This window comes from Catharus ustulatus, chromosome 17 (genome assembly GCF_009819885.2).
Source record: "Catharus ustulatus isolate bCatUst1 chromosome 17, bCatUst1.pri.v2, whole genome shotgun sequence".
Taxonomy (NCBI): Eukaryota; Metazoa; Chordata; class Aves; order Passeriformes; family Turdidae; genus Catharus; species Catharus ustulatus.
In genome coordinates, this window is record NC_046237.1 from 1,321,076 (window position 1) to 1,335,423 (window position 14,348).

General features: G+C 43.8%; 1 protein-coding gene across 1 annotated transcript in view; it reads right to left on the reverse strand.

The window, feature by feature from the left end:
• LOC117004461 (probable phospholipid-transporting ATPase IIA) overlaps nt 1-14,348 on the reverse strand; it is a 49,340-nt gene that overhangs the window by 27,261 nt on the left and 7,731 nt on the right. The window contains exons 4-13 of the mRNA XM_033075237.1: nt 13,166-13,274; nt 7,822-7,880; nt 6,907-6,958; nt 5,720-5,814; nt 5,357-5,437; nt 5,099-5,174; nt 2,992-3,068; nt 2,268-2,428; nt 1,492-1,634; nt 696-808 (exon numbers count right to left, since the gene is read on the reverse strand). Of these exons, the coding sequence (XP_032931128.1) occupies nt 696-808; nt 1,492-1,634; nt 2,268-2,428; nt 2,992-3,068; nt 5,099-5,174; nt 5,357-5,437; nt 5,720-5,814; nt 6,907-6,958; nt 7,822-7,880; nt 13,166-13,274 (966 nt within the window). The remainder of the gene's footprint in view (nt 1-695; nt 809-1,491; nt 1,635-2,267; nt 2,429-2,991; nt 3,069-5,098; nt 5,175-5,356; nt 5,438-5,719; nt 5,815-6,906; nt 6,959-7,821; nt 7,881-13,165; nt 13,275-14,348) is intronic.

Here is a 14,348-nt window from a genome sequence, read left to right on the forward strand (position 1 = left end):
CCAGGTCAAAGGGCCACAACATGGTAAAAATAAGAGCAAAGAATAAGAACTACAGTTTGAAATGAATCATGGCCAGCAAATGCTTCTCATTACAAGGAATCTCACTTGAAAGTTTTATAAGACATATCCATTACCAGGCTAATTCCACACATTATTTTCCACACTGGTGATTAGATGTTCTAATTTACTGTCACTGCTCACACACTGGACCAGCCAGTCACCCAAACGCTCCTGAAAAATGCTGAACACTTGGGCAAATAATTAACCAGTAATCAAGTTTTCTCCGAGGATTTAGTATAAAATGAAGGCAAATAAAGCTGAAGTCTGGGGGTTTGTGATTTGGGGTGTTTGTGTTTTGTTGTTTGTTTTTTTTTTAAATACAGTTTTGTCATTTAAGGGTTTCAACACCAAAAGAAGAACCAAATGCTCGGAGGAGATAGAAAGAGATAGTTGGATATCTAAATAAAAGTTATTTTAGACCTCAGCAGCAGGACACAGGCACACACTTGGAATTGCACATGATGTGAAACAACCCCCAGAGCACAACGAGCAATCACAACATCAATTATGCATTAAACATCCAATGACCTTCACACTTCCCACAAGCAGTTCCTAAACAGATCCCCAGCACATCGATTCACCATTAGCCCAGAGATGTGGAAAGGTTTTTTTGGGAGCAGGGAGTGAGTTTTTACCTGTGTGTAAATGCTGAAGATGTGGCTCTGCACCTCGTCCATGGAGTCCAGGCCGTACGCCACCGTGCCCAGGTGCAGCCTCTTGAAAACCATCTCGTTCTGGGTGAGAGTCCCTGGAAAAGCAGCACCAGGGAGTGGGAGCAGCACCCCAACCCTCAGCACAGCCCCATCCTGAACCACAGAAAGCTGGGCTGGTCACTGCAGCATCCCAGCACAGCCCAGGCTGCAAAAAACCCAACATTAACAAACCCTCCTGGCAAGAGGGGTGCATAAATAAAAATGAGATTCACCCCACAGTCAGTGCCAGCAGGAGCTGCAAGCATAGTTCTGGTCCCACTGGAACAAAAAAAAAATTGGAAATTACTCCAGTGAGACCAGGATTTCAGGTCAGACCAAGCTTTTCATTCCAGCTCAGGCTTTCAATTCAAGCTCAGCTTCAAAAGCTCAGCAGCAGACAGCTTCTGCCTGTTTGTGTAAGTTATTTTAACCTGGCCTTGAAAACTAGCTCTAAAAAGTTGAGTTTAATTTTATTTTAACCTCAACTTTTGTTTTAATAGCATGCTTTAAGTACTACTTCAAGTAGTATAATATTCCTGTTCTACCTTGCTTATAGCACATTCAGAACAAAAAAGCATAACTTTTTCAACAACTGATTAAATCATATTGTCAAAGTGACAGGAAATGCATATTTCTTCCAGTCAAAAGAAATCTCACATTATCCTCTTTTCCTGGCCAAAACCACAACAGAATCCAAACAAGATGCCATGACTCAAAGCTGTATTTTCTGCACCAATACCTGTTTTGTCTGTAAGCAAATAGGAAATCCTGCCCAGCTGCTCAGGGATGGTGCTGGAGCGAACCACAGTGCCAGGGATTTTGGAATCTCTGCGGATCACCCAGCTGTACACAATCTTCCCCATGTCCAGATTCACTCGCAAACTGCACAGGAGGAAACAGAAAAAAGGAAAATAAAATGTATCACCAGGTTAAGTTTGGGAAAAATCCTTGTGAACTGCCACAGTGCAATGAAAGGATGAGTTCCACAGTGAATCTGAGGTGCCAGAGGAGAATTTCAGAAGTTTATTCAAAGTCAGTGCTCTGGTGGCAAATGTAATTACACTGTGACTCAAAGATGAGAAAATTGCAATGAGAAGAGCAGGTATGATTTGAAGGGAGGGTGGACACAGTAAGGACAGTGATGGATACCAGAGAGCAGATTAAAAATGGAGCTGAAATGAATCCCAGTCCTGTACCCAAAGTAAGTTACCAATCTACTCACTAATATGGCATAATATTAAAGTTTCATTGCCCTCTAAATACATAATTAATTGAATTTTGTACAAAACACCCTCCTTTCCTTTTGGTCTGTTGTTATCACAGTGACCAGGCAGCCCAAACACAGAGAATTTAAAGGCCTAATCCACAGCCTGAGCCAGTGAATGGATCAACAAGCTGAACAAATTCAGCACAAACAACAAAGCAGCTGTTATGTTGAACAGTAACTTCATTCTCCTTCTAGCCTTGCTTGGCTGTGGACAGAGGAACGGGTGAGAGCTCAGGTGCTCTCCTCACCTGATGGGAATGATGTTTGAGAACAGCAGCAGGAATCTGATGATCTGCAGGTACCAACGGCCTGCAAAGTGCTGAAGGGCCACCATGACCAGGGACACCACCACCAGAGCCCCAAACAGGATCTTGGTGAGACAGTTCACCTCCAAATCAAAGAGGCCAATCTAGAACAGGAGAGAGGTTTCAGCACACAGGTGATGTCAGCTCAGTGCAATGTCACAAAAAAAGTGAACTGCCATTCCATCCAAAGAGCCACTCCCCACAGTCAGCTTCTCCTCTTTCACAACACTACAGACACATTTAAATTTATAATCAATACTCTTGCCAGCTCATTAAATGAGGTTTCCATCCCTCAGAAGCTGAGCAGAGGATGCAGAGGTGTGAGAGGACTCACGCTGCCAAAAGCTGTGTAACCATCCCTGCACTGTGTCTTAGCTTTGCTCCAGTGCAACAAAAGCTTTTCTATTCTAACTGGGACTGTCTCATTATAAACAGATAAAACAATGGTTTTGACAACCTTAAAAAAGTGAGAAGACAGGTGTATAATAGGATTTAAAGAACTGGGAGAAATAGGTTCTGTTGTGGTAACCACCTTAAATCACAGGCTGGAAAATATCAATTATTCCATGTCCCTATGGTGTGTGCACAGAGTGTTTGGAAGGGTTTTCTTTTAAAAAATGATTAATTTCTGACCTTTATTTATGATAAACCTGCTTCCTCTCCATACCTTACTCCTTGGGTTGGAGGTGTTCATCACGCTGCGCAGCTCCCTGCCTGTGTACAGGACAACTCCCACCACAGTACCTGCACACACAGAGGTTTCCCCCATAAAAACACTGTCAGGTGGAAAGGATTTGCAGCAGGCTAATTTCAGGAACAACCAGAAATTGAAAAAGCTGGTATCTGCAACACAGCACCCATGAAAACACAGACTGAAAGGAAACAGCCAGGTGTAATTCAGTGTCAGGTTGGACTGGATGCAGCACCAGGACTCCAGCAGCTCATGGGAAGAGCAGCCAGCTCTGCTCTGCTTCCCTGACCCCCTTTTGATCCACTTGTCTCTCCACACTATAAATAAAAGTTGGTGGGGATGGAGGAATTCTTGGATTTCCTCCCAGCACTTGGAATCCCACTTTGGTGCTGCCTTCCACCAGACTTCATTGTGTCAAAACCAAACCAGCTCTGGGCTCTGCTTGTTTATTGGTAAAGGCTGATACAATCAGAGCAAATCCAATGAATTCCAGAGCTCAAAGACAAAATTACCTTATTTTAAAATCCACAATTTACTTTAAGTGGTTATCTAAATCCTGCTCCTGCCACGAAGTGAATCATCCCAACTCCTACCTTCCTGTAACAGATGGAGCTGCTGGGAGCCCATCAGTGATTTGAATGCTCTGTCCCACACTTGCCACAGAGCTGAGAGCAACAGAGTTCTCCATTTTCTTTGTGCAGAAAGATAATTCAGTTTATCACTAGAAATTACAGGGTTTCTATGGGTTTTCTTTTAGAAAAGAGCCATGAAGAAAAAGCTGTCTAACCACCAACAGTTTAGGAGCTGCTATTGCCCAGTGGTAGGAGTCTGTAAAAATGGAGAAAACCAACTCTAAAAAAACCACTACTGCCAATGCATTGCTACTTTATACTCCACTATTCCCCTGCTCTCACTAATGGTCAAAGTTTGAACAAGCTGCAAGTGACTTATTTTTAAATAAGGCTGATAAGAGAGGTGGTTTCTAAAAATATACTGAGAAACATTCCTTTAAAAAAACACCCCAAAAAACAACAACAAATCTCAGGAGGCAGATGGCAGGTGGTGGTAAGATCATCACAACTGAGCTCAGCAGATGGCACAGCCACTCCAAATCCACTGCAAAGAGTCAGAGTCAGACCCAGCCCTGCTGCAGCAGATGGAGAGAGACACATTGCTCTGCCTCATCTTCCAGGGGCTGCCCCAGTGAGATGGCAGCACAGCCCCACTGCTTCCATCACTGCAGAGCAAAAATGATACCCAGGTTTTCTCCTAACAGAAATAACCTGCAGCACGCTGCTTGATATTACCACAGGAGAAACAAAATTGAGTATTGGAATTAATAAGTCAGGCAAAATGAGAGGAAGCACCTGCCAGGACTAGAAAAAGCTTGAAGAGACATTGATCTGTAAAAAAACTAATGTTTCCAGTTGGTTTGTGGCCATTTCAAACACTCAATTGAATAAACTCTTTGAAAATATGCACATGCACTGTCAAGACCCTCCATTTGACAAGTTTAATTCCAGAACTGGACTCCAGCATTCCACTCTCCTCCAGCTGCTGCCCAGCAAACTCTGCAAACACACTGGGCAGGAGAGGAACCAGGCTTTTACTTTGACAGCCTCTAAAGGGGGCACTGATTAATCTCAGGCCTTGGGAGCTCATTGTATCTATGAGTCAAAATCTGTCAAAGACTTGATTTTTTTGTTTTTTTTAAAGAGTATATAGGACAAACTCAATGGAAGCACTTACCTGGAAATCTTTCATCTCAGCTTGTGTTCCAGAATCCATCTGACACCATTTCTGTTACAGATTAGGATGTCAATGTGCACAGCAATTAAGTGCTATTCTGCTCCTAGATGCTAAAGAAGGGCCCCAAAGGCCACTCCACTGCTTTCTCATCTAGGAATGTCCAAGAGGCAATTAGATGTCAGCTCAGCTCCCCAGAGGTGTCAGGACAACAGGGAAACCTCATTCCAACTGCTAATTTCTCCAACTGACAGAATTATTATTCCATCACAGAAATAACTTTAGAAATTGTTAACATATTCCCTTAAAAACAATTTTACACAGCTCTCCACCTTACCTGATGCAATCACTGTGCTGGCCCACAGGGTGTTTTCTATGCTCAAACTTTCATTTACTGGAGGGTCACTGTCCTCCTACAACAGGAAAAAGAGAAAAAGAAATAAACTCGCCAGTAATGCAAAGGGCAGAGGATGAGAGGAGTCCCACAGAGGTGTTTGCAGAGGGATGCTGGGCGAGCTGGCAGAGGGATTTCTGCTAGGATGGAGAGTTTTCATGAACCCTGGTGAGTTCTGGATGATTCATGCAGCAGACTCACCCTGGTGAAGGTCCCCACGAAGTTGTGGATGTCAATGTTGGGCTCTTCTGCGTAGACGTAGGAGCGGATTTGCAGCAGGTCCTGTCAGACACACACATCCATCAGCTTAATAATGCACAGAAGTTTTACCAGAATTCTTCTCTAAGTATTACTGAGCACAATTTAGAACTGACACCCACAGCAGCCCAAAAACCCCACAGAAAACACAGCTGGGGCAGCACTGGGGATTCCTGCAGCGACACCTGCGAGACCCTGGAATTCACCAGGTGAGTGTGCCCAGAACAGGGACTGCAGGCTGCCAGGAGCCCTGCAGCAGGCACAGCTGGCAGGGGAGCACTGCAGGGAGGCTGGGCAGGGGCTCACCGAGGCCGTGGGCAGGCGCTGGGTGCAGCTGACGGGCAGGCGCAGCTTCCAGTCCGTCTCGCCGTCCAGCTGGTCCGTGCGCAGGAAGCAGGAGCCTGGGGGTTACAGCACATGGCATCGCTGGCTTTTTGCAAGTGTTAACATAAATGCTATTGTATAATGTTAAAATAGCTTTGCTGTATGGATATAGGCTTTTTTTCCCCTTCTAACAACAAAAGTTTTCTAAAAATAATATACCTAAACTACCCACCTAGTTAAAATAACAGCCTGTAAATATATAATAAAAACCCTACAGCTAACACAACAATTATCAACACTCACCAACAGCAAAAAACGGAATCACCACCCAAATTAAAAAATTATAAGAAAAAAATTAAAACCACAAGCCAAGAAACACACATGCTCTAAAAAAGCAAACCCAAAAAGTAGCCATGCTAAACAGTCCCCCAAAAAGTTAAACTATGCATAAAGGACTATGAATATGCAACAAGTTAATACATTATAAAATGTATTTAAAGAGCATTCCCAAAGCAGCCCAACTTGCCAAGCACCTGGCCTTTTAACCCTTTACTTTATGTGTGTCTCCTATTATCTTTTTATTAAACCTTTTAAATTTTACCAAGACAATAAACTGTGTTTTTTCACACTGGGGATGGGAACAGAGTCAAGGACCCTTCCACCCTGCCCTGGGCACACCTACACAACTCATGGGATGGTTTTCCCTCCAGGATATTCCTCTCCTTTCTCTGGAAGCAGTGGCTGGTTTGCATTTGTTAATAATGGAAGGGTGATGTTCCTGCACCACATTCCTTTCCTTGCACTAGACCAGAATTCTCTGTGCTATGCTTTCAAAGACATTTGAAATGCTCCCATTAATCTGCTTTATAATCCTTCTGATCAAACATTTCCTTGTGCCACACTTAACAAAACAAGCCTGAGCAGCAAGTAAATACATCTAAAATGCAACCAGATTAATTTACCCTGAACTCAACCCCTACATTCTTTGATTAGCAAACAAAACTAGAGTACAACATCCTGAGAAGTGGTGGTCCATAAAGTCACTTGGGTTCCCTCTCTCCCTAAAATTTTACTATTATCTATTTCTTCCACATTTCCAAAAGATAATTTTCTCCAAACAACCAGTGAAAGGTTAATGGCCATTTTGACAATTGGTTCCAGATGTTTACCATTCTTCTCCGACGTCCTCAGGAAGATCATGTCAGCAGGGACCCTCTGGTTCTGGGAGGAGAAGAAAGGCCATTATTGTGCAGGCAGCCCTGCTCGTGTGTGCAGCCTTCCCCAGAGCACAGAGGCACAAAGAGGATTCCTCTGGCACCTTGGGATTCAGTTTGCTTTGAATCCTGAACTCGCCTCCCTGCAGAATTCCAAGTGCAGGGTAATAACTGGTGCCAGCTCCCACTGACCAGACCCAAGGGTTAGGTTTACAAAAGGGCTGGAGAGTAATTCTAGAAGGATGAAGAAATCTTAACCGAGTGCTGGTTTCCTTTCAAGGAGTCCCATGTTAGCAGAAAGGTTGTATCTGCAATCTGCAGCTACCAGGATTCTCTTTTTGTGCTGAGTGCTTTCATATTTAAGGTTTTAGAGGTCACAGCTGCTTGCAGAGAGTGGGTGGGAAAAACATAAAATCAGTGGGTTCAAAAAATCACAATGAAAGTTGTGCAAAGGGGGAAATGCACCTGAATATAGCAGTACCTACAGATGGACCCCTGGGGCTCCCAAAACTGCAATGCTTCTACCCAAACAAACACCTGGATGCTGCATCTGGTCCAGGTGTTTAACCTGTGTCCAAAGTCACACACAGGATAGGGAAGCTCTTTATTTGCTACAGTATAAGTAAAAAATGAGGTTATAGGTGCACACCTACAGATGTACCCCCATTTGTAAAAATAATGATGTTATTGGTGAGGTAGGGGAACCCTGTAAAGTGATTAAATATTTTAACTTGTGTTCAACACCTGATATTCTAAGCCTATTGTAAAGTAAGTAGGGCTTCAAAAAAATCTCATTTTCTATGGTCTTGCAAAAGAGAAAAAAAACAACAAAAAGTGCATTACACAGGAAAGATAACTACAGAGACAAACCTTTTCCACAATGATGAGGTCCCCCACTTGAATGTTAGAGCTCTTCACCTTGACAGTCCCTGCAAAGAAAGGTGTTGGTGTTAGAGCAGAGCAGGACAGGCTTGGGGGGCTTTGGTCCCCTCCCTTCCTTCCACTGCACTGTGGGGGCAAAAATGGGAAATGTTTCCATCACTGAACCAGGCAATGCTGCCCTGTAAAGAGTTCCTGAGCCCACTGAGGGCTGGGGCTCCCAGAAAGGGCTGAAAGCCTCTCCTGGAGCAGCTCCACACCTCAGCCCTGGCTGCACAAAGCCCCAGCCACTGCCTGCCCATAACTCTGCAACAGCTCCTTAAAAACTCCTGTTTGTCCTCTTAACTCAGGAATCCAAAAATGCTTCCAGCATCAGGCAGATGAGAGAGCAAGAGCACAAAGTTACAGCAGGGAACCATCACATCCAGCTCCTTTTCCTCAGGTGCCTGAGGATGTAAAGCTCTCTCTCAAGCCAAGCTGAAAGCACAGTGGGTCCATCCAAAATCCAGGCTCATTTCCTGCCCTGCTGCAGCTCCAGCATCTGGCTCAGCTCTGCCACCTCCCCTCTGCCTCTTGCAGGACCAGCCAAACAAGCAGAGAACAAGTCCTACAGAAATCATGTAAATATTTATTCCTGTGCAGCTGTCAAACATTTCCCAGTTGCTTTAAAAACAGGGGATTAATTCAACAATTGGCTAGTAATTTCAAATCATTAGCCAGCTCTAGATTTGGCTCCTCAGACTAACTAGTGATTTATAATCAGTTAATTTGAGCCCTGCCTCTATGTGTCTGTTATATTTCAACAAAAGCCTCTTTAATCTGCTGTGATTTGAGTGGAAGTGGGGGAGGCACGTGGAGCTCACCCTGGCACGGACAACACTCCTACTGTACCTCAAAATTCACGGGCTAACTGGCCAGATAGCAGCTCAGGGGGAAGCAGGAGGGGGAAGGGAGGGGGAATAGAAATTAGCACAAAGCACAAAGGTCACTGGGATTTTACTACTGGCAGTCCCTTCATTAGCATCCTTCTCAGGATATGCTTCAGTGTTCCTGCTCCAAATTAACAATGAAAGCCATTCTGGGCTGGGGGCAGCCTGCTGCTTTGGTGACACACTGTGTGCTTAACAACATGCTTCATCACTGCTGCTAATAAATGCAGACTTCCTTGCATGCTGTAATTATTCCTACAAATTATAAGCAGTCATGGCCCATTTCACAAATATCTCATAGGTCTTTCATGGATTCTGGAGTTTGCCTTGGGAGGGGTTTTTTTTTAGGTTTTTTTTTTGGTTAAGAAAAAAATTAAAAAGAAGAAAAAAAAAAAAAAAGTAAACAAAATGAATGCTGGGCTGAAGACATCTCTGCCGGGGCAGGAAGCAAACCGGGGATTAAGAGTCCATTACGCTGGGGCTTGAAAAGAAAAGCTGCACTCCAAGAGGATCAAAAAAAGCATCCCTGGCAGTCCTCTGTATGGGCTATACAAAGTTAGGTACTATGACACTAAAAGGGTCTGACAGATAACATCTCTTCCTCCCCTTTTAATACGGTTATTCACAAAACAACAAAAAGTGCTTTTGAATATTCTCCTGTGCAAAGGAAAGGGGGGAAAAAAAAAAAACCTGTGTGCTCTCCCCACACAGGCACAGCCATTCCCCACCCAGTGAGCAAAAAGCTGTGGGTTTGTTTAACCATAATTTCTGTATTCTCTCAAAGATCACAAGGATTTCTCTGTGACTGTCAGCAGAAGCATCACTACCTGCAGGCTTCAGGCAAACAAACTTGTGTAAGGTTTTCCTTAATGGGGTAAAAAAACCATTCTGCAAAAGAAAAATTAATGCCTGGACAAAGCTGTGACGTGATGATTTCCTATCATTAGGCACATAAAAGGTTTTGGGATCATTATTCTGAAAACAGCATCATCTGCTTTAAAATTTTTCCGATATGAGAGAAGCCAAAGCAGCTGGAGCAGATTTGTCTGTTCCCAACCCTCCCAAGCTCAGCTGTCGGGGGCTAAAACAAAGAGGGGACCTTGCTAAGCAGCACACGTTTTTATAACTGCTGGGTAAATGAGATGCCCTTTTTCGGGAGCTAATTCTGCTTCTGCAGCCTCCCTGGCCCCGTGGGTGACATCTCTGCAGTGTGCCCAGCACCAGATGTTTCCTTTGACTCAGCACTCCCATAAAGCAACTTACTCGAATTAGTTTTATTTTGATCTTGGGAATTCTGTAATTCCCTTTTCTTTCTGTGGGGGAACTGCCACCTAAACATTGGATGTTTTCTCATGCATGTTTAAAACCAGCTAATAGCACAACTGCTCCATTTCCCTGTACTGCTCTGCTATTTGAGTATTTTTGTAATTATAAACTCCTTTTAAGTGAGACTAGAAATGCCTCCTCTAAACACACAGGTTTATCTAGCATTTCCATCACTTCCAGTTTGTACTTCCTTAAGTTAATCAGAATAGAAATTGGTGTTTATCACTTTTTAAAATAAACTAGTCTTGATCTCTCATTCAAAAAAATCTGTTGTTAAAATGTGTCTGGTATTTGTTTCATTCTCTGCTGTATCCTGATTTATCTTTCTTAAAGACAACAAAGTAAACATAATCAAATGCAAACAGTTTGTTCCAATTTAAGGTATGGTTTTTGAAATTATCACTAAATCTGCAGCATGATGGATGTACCAGAAAGCAGATCATTTAATATATATAAATAAATAATAAATATATTAATAATAATAAATATATAAATATATTACCCAGAAAAGATGCCCTTTGTTGTCCTGTGAGCACTTAAATCAAAATTGCACAAAAATCTGCAAAGCTGCACTGAAGTACAGCTCCAAACACTTAATTTGGAATTAAAGATGAAGCCAGAGGTTTAATAAAACAAGTTAAATGCATCTAAAAAATAAAAAAAAAAACAAAAAAAGAGAAGGGGGGTGGGTTTGTTTGATGTGCTGCACCAAACTTTTGGCTTTTGTAGCCTTATGCTGAGGAGCAGGACTCGCAGAGTTTGGGAAAATATTGGTTTTTTTATGGCTGGTAAATGCCAATGATCTGTATCTTAAGTAGCACCCCTCAGTAGGAGGTCCCTTCCCACTTTTCTGTGGAGTTTCTCTCCATTATGCAGCGTTACCCAGGGAGGGGGGCTGCAGGAGAAGAAAAACAAGCCAGGAATTTGCAAGCACAGTTCGAGCTTTCCATCAAACAGATCAGAACACAGACCCTGAACACAGGGAGGCTTGTGGCTTCATGAATAGGGGATTGAAATTTGATTATTTTTTATAACAATCCAAACAACTGTCCTTTAAATGCAGAGCTTTCCACTAAAAAAAAAAAATGCTTTCCAGAAGTCTGCTGGTTTCATCATTTTGGAACATCAATGGATCTGGGTAAAAAGATAAAAAGGTTTAGGGTGGAGATTTTTTTGTCATCAGGTCTCAGTTCATGGCTGTGCCAAGCCCTGCAGTGTGACCTGGGCTGCTCAACAGCAGCTAAAAAAGAATCAGCCTGTAAATAGCCCAGGTCCTACTGTCAGCCACTCTGAAAATTAATGTTCAGATCAGCTGTTCCAGATTTATTTTCATGTTTGCTGCTTCTTCTTCTGAGCTGCTGCCACTCTCCCTTGAACACCCAGCTCCTTCCCCTGGCTGTACCAAGGGGTGAGAGAAATCAAACCCCAAACTTCCATCCTCAGCCTCACCAGGCCTTTCCCTGCTCCCAGGTAATTCCCAGAGATCCTGAGTCTTTAATCTCCAAAAAAATTCAGTACTGAGACTCAGTGAGGGACAGAAAATTACTTTTCTCCCCAAACCACATGACAATCATAAATAATTTTTTAGGTTTTTTTCTACTCTGAACTATACCAGAGTCTCATTCCTGTTTGTGCACAAAACTCATGTTAAATACAGTGGCCTGAGATTTTCAGCTAGTGCCCAGCTGCCAATCCTCCTTGGTTTCTTTCACAAAATTAGAAAAGTTAAAGGACTGGGGGGAGGGAAATCATTCATGGGAAACGTAATAGCAATATGAAAAGAACTAAAGGAGAGGTCAGGCCCCTTATAGATCATTGAATAGAATCCAGAAGGCAACTCTTTTATATCTTTAAATAGATGTAGTACTCCCCTCTTGGATGAGGCTTTTGTTGGTTGCCAAGCATTTTAAGTGTTGTAGTAAGAACACGTTATTAAAAGGGGATTTAATATTCAGAAACTCAAACTCCCCAGTTTGGAGTTGCCCCATAATTCCTGGCATGTGAAATATATCCAGCCTTAGGCAATTACATTTCAAAAGCAGCCTTATTCCTACAAATCCAGCGTATTTTTACTACACCTTCATCACTGCATCTTAATTCAGGGGTATAAATTTTATAAGTAAGAAATTGGAAATGGAAAAGAACCAAAACTTGCTCAAATTCCCTTTTTTTAAAAGACAACTCCGGCCTCACCATCTTTGTCATGGTATTAGGAGTAACTCCATAGTGAGGCAGCACAGGATTGTTGAAATGAGAATTTAAATGTCTTTGTTAGGTACAGCACAGCTGGAAACAATGGGCAGAGCAGGGGCAGGCTCAGCTGAGCCCCAGGCTGGGCTCAGCCACAAACCAGGGCTGGACAGGGGATGGACACAGGAAATGCAGGAGCTGACCCTGCCAGTGCTGAGGATCCTCATCTCTTCTGCTGACAAACTCTCACCTCAGGGGGGTTTTAAGGTGTTTTTAGGGTGGGATGGAATTCCCAGAGCAGCTGTGGCTGCCCCTGGATCCCTGGCAGTGTCCAAGGCCAGGCTGGACAGGGGATGGACACAGGAAATGCAGGAGCTGACCCTGCCAGTGCTGAGGATCCTCATCACTCCTATTGACAAACTCTCACCTCAGGGGGGTTTAGGGTGTTTTTAGGGTGGGATGGAATTCCCAGAGCAGCTGTGGCTGCCCCTGGATCCCTGGCAGTGTCCAAGGCCAGGCTGGACAGGGGATGGGCACAGGAAATGCAGGAGCTGACCCTGCCAGTGCTGAGGATCCTCATCTCTTCTGCTGACAAACTCTCACCTCAGGGGGGTTTAGGGTGTTTTTAGGGTGGGATGGAATTCCCTGAGCAGCTGTGGCTGCCCCTGGCAGAGTCCCAGGCCAGGCTGGGCTGGGCTTGGAGCAGCTGGGACAGTGAAAGGTGTCCCTGCCATGACAGGGGTGGCACTGGGTGGGATTTGGATGGGATTTGGGGTCTTTCCCACCCAAACCATTCCCTGAACCCCTCAAAAACCCCATCCTCCAGCTGAAGAGCCACCCTGGAGCACAGCTGGGCACAGAGCCCCTGGCAGTGCAGAACCTGAGCCCACCTCTGGCTGTGAGCTTGCTGTAGATCTGTGAGTTCACCTCCTTGTCCCTCATGTAGCAGCGGATCTCCTCGGCCGCCTCGCGGATCACGGTGACAGCCAGCACGAACCCCTGCCAGCAGCACGGGGGGAACAGCAGGGAGCAAAAGGTCAGCCACACAAACCACATCTGCCTCTAATAACAGCAATATTCATCAGTGCCAGCAATCTGCATTTCCTCACTCTGATCTGCCTGGATCAGCACAGGGAGAGGTGCTGCAGTGCAAACCCCCAGAACCAAACACACACCAGCTGCTGCAAAACAGACTCCTTGCTTAACAAAGTCCCCAGTTTTATCACAGGGCTCTCCCCAAGCACATCTTTGTAAAGGTAATCCCCCAAGCACATCTTTGTGAAGTTTATCCCCATGAAAATCTCGGTGAAGTTTCCCTGAGGAATGTCAGAAATATCTCATTTCACCTCACAGCTGAGTAACCAAGCCTGAGACACCCAGGGCAGGGCAGGAGCCCCCCAACCTCAGTGCTCAGGGCCACTGAAGTCAGCACAACTCATCTGGGAGATTTCTTTGTGTAGAAATGGATACAGAAATCTGTATAACCCCCTTTTTATGCACACAGATAAACAGAGCAGGATGTGCCTCCATGGGTACAGACACTCACCCACAAATGACACTGAAGATATTTATGTGCACTACTCATGGTGTAATTACATGTTTGCCTGACTGGGGCTTCAGTCCTACTTTTCTGTGCATATGAGCAGTCATTTCATTTCTTCTTGCTGTGAGGAAATGCTCACATCACATCCTTCACTATATAAAATACAATTATTTATTAATGCAAACCAATTCTTTATGGGGTGGGTATCACAGAGTTGTGTTTCTACCACAGACTATTAGCTCAGACTCACTAAACAGTCAAAATGCTCTCATGCATCACAGAAAATGAACTTTTGGAACTTGTGTTGAAAGTTGCAACCAGGTATTGATTATCTCTGCCAATAAAAAACTTTAAGAATGGAGCAAGGTGATGTCAGATTAAACTGCAGGTTTGTAGTTTGTACATGTATCTAAATATGTGATCTAATTAATTAATAAAGTAATGAAATGCATTTGTTCATATAAATTTACCTGCTTTCCAAAATAAAACTAAAAAAGCAGCAGCTATTTGCACCTTAGGTTTCAGCTGTT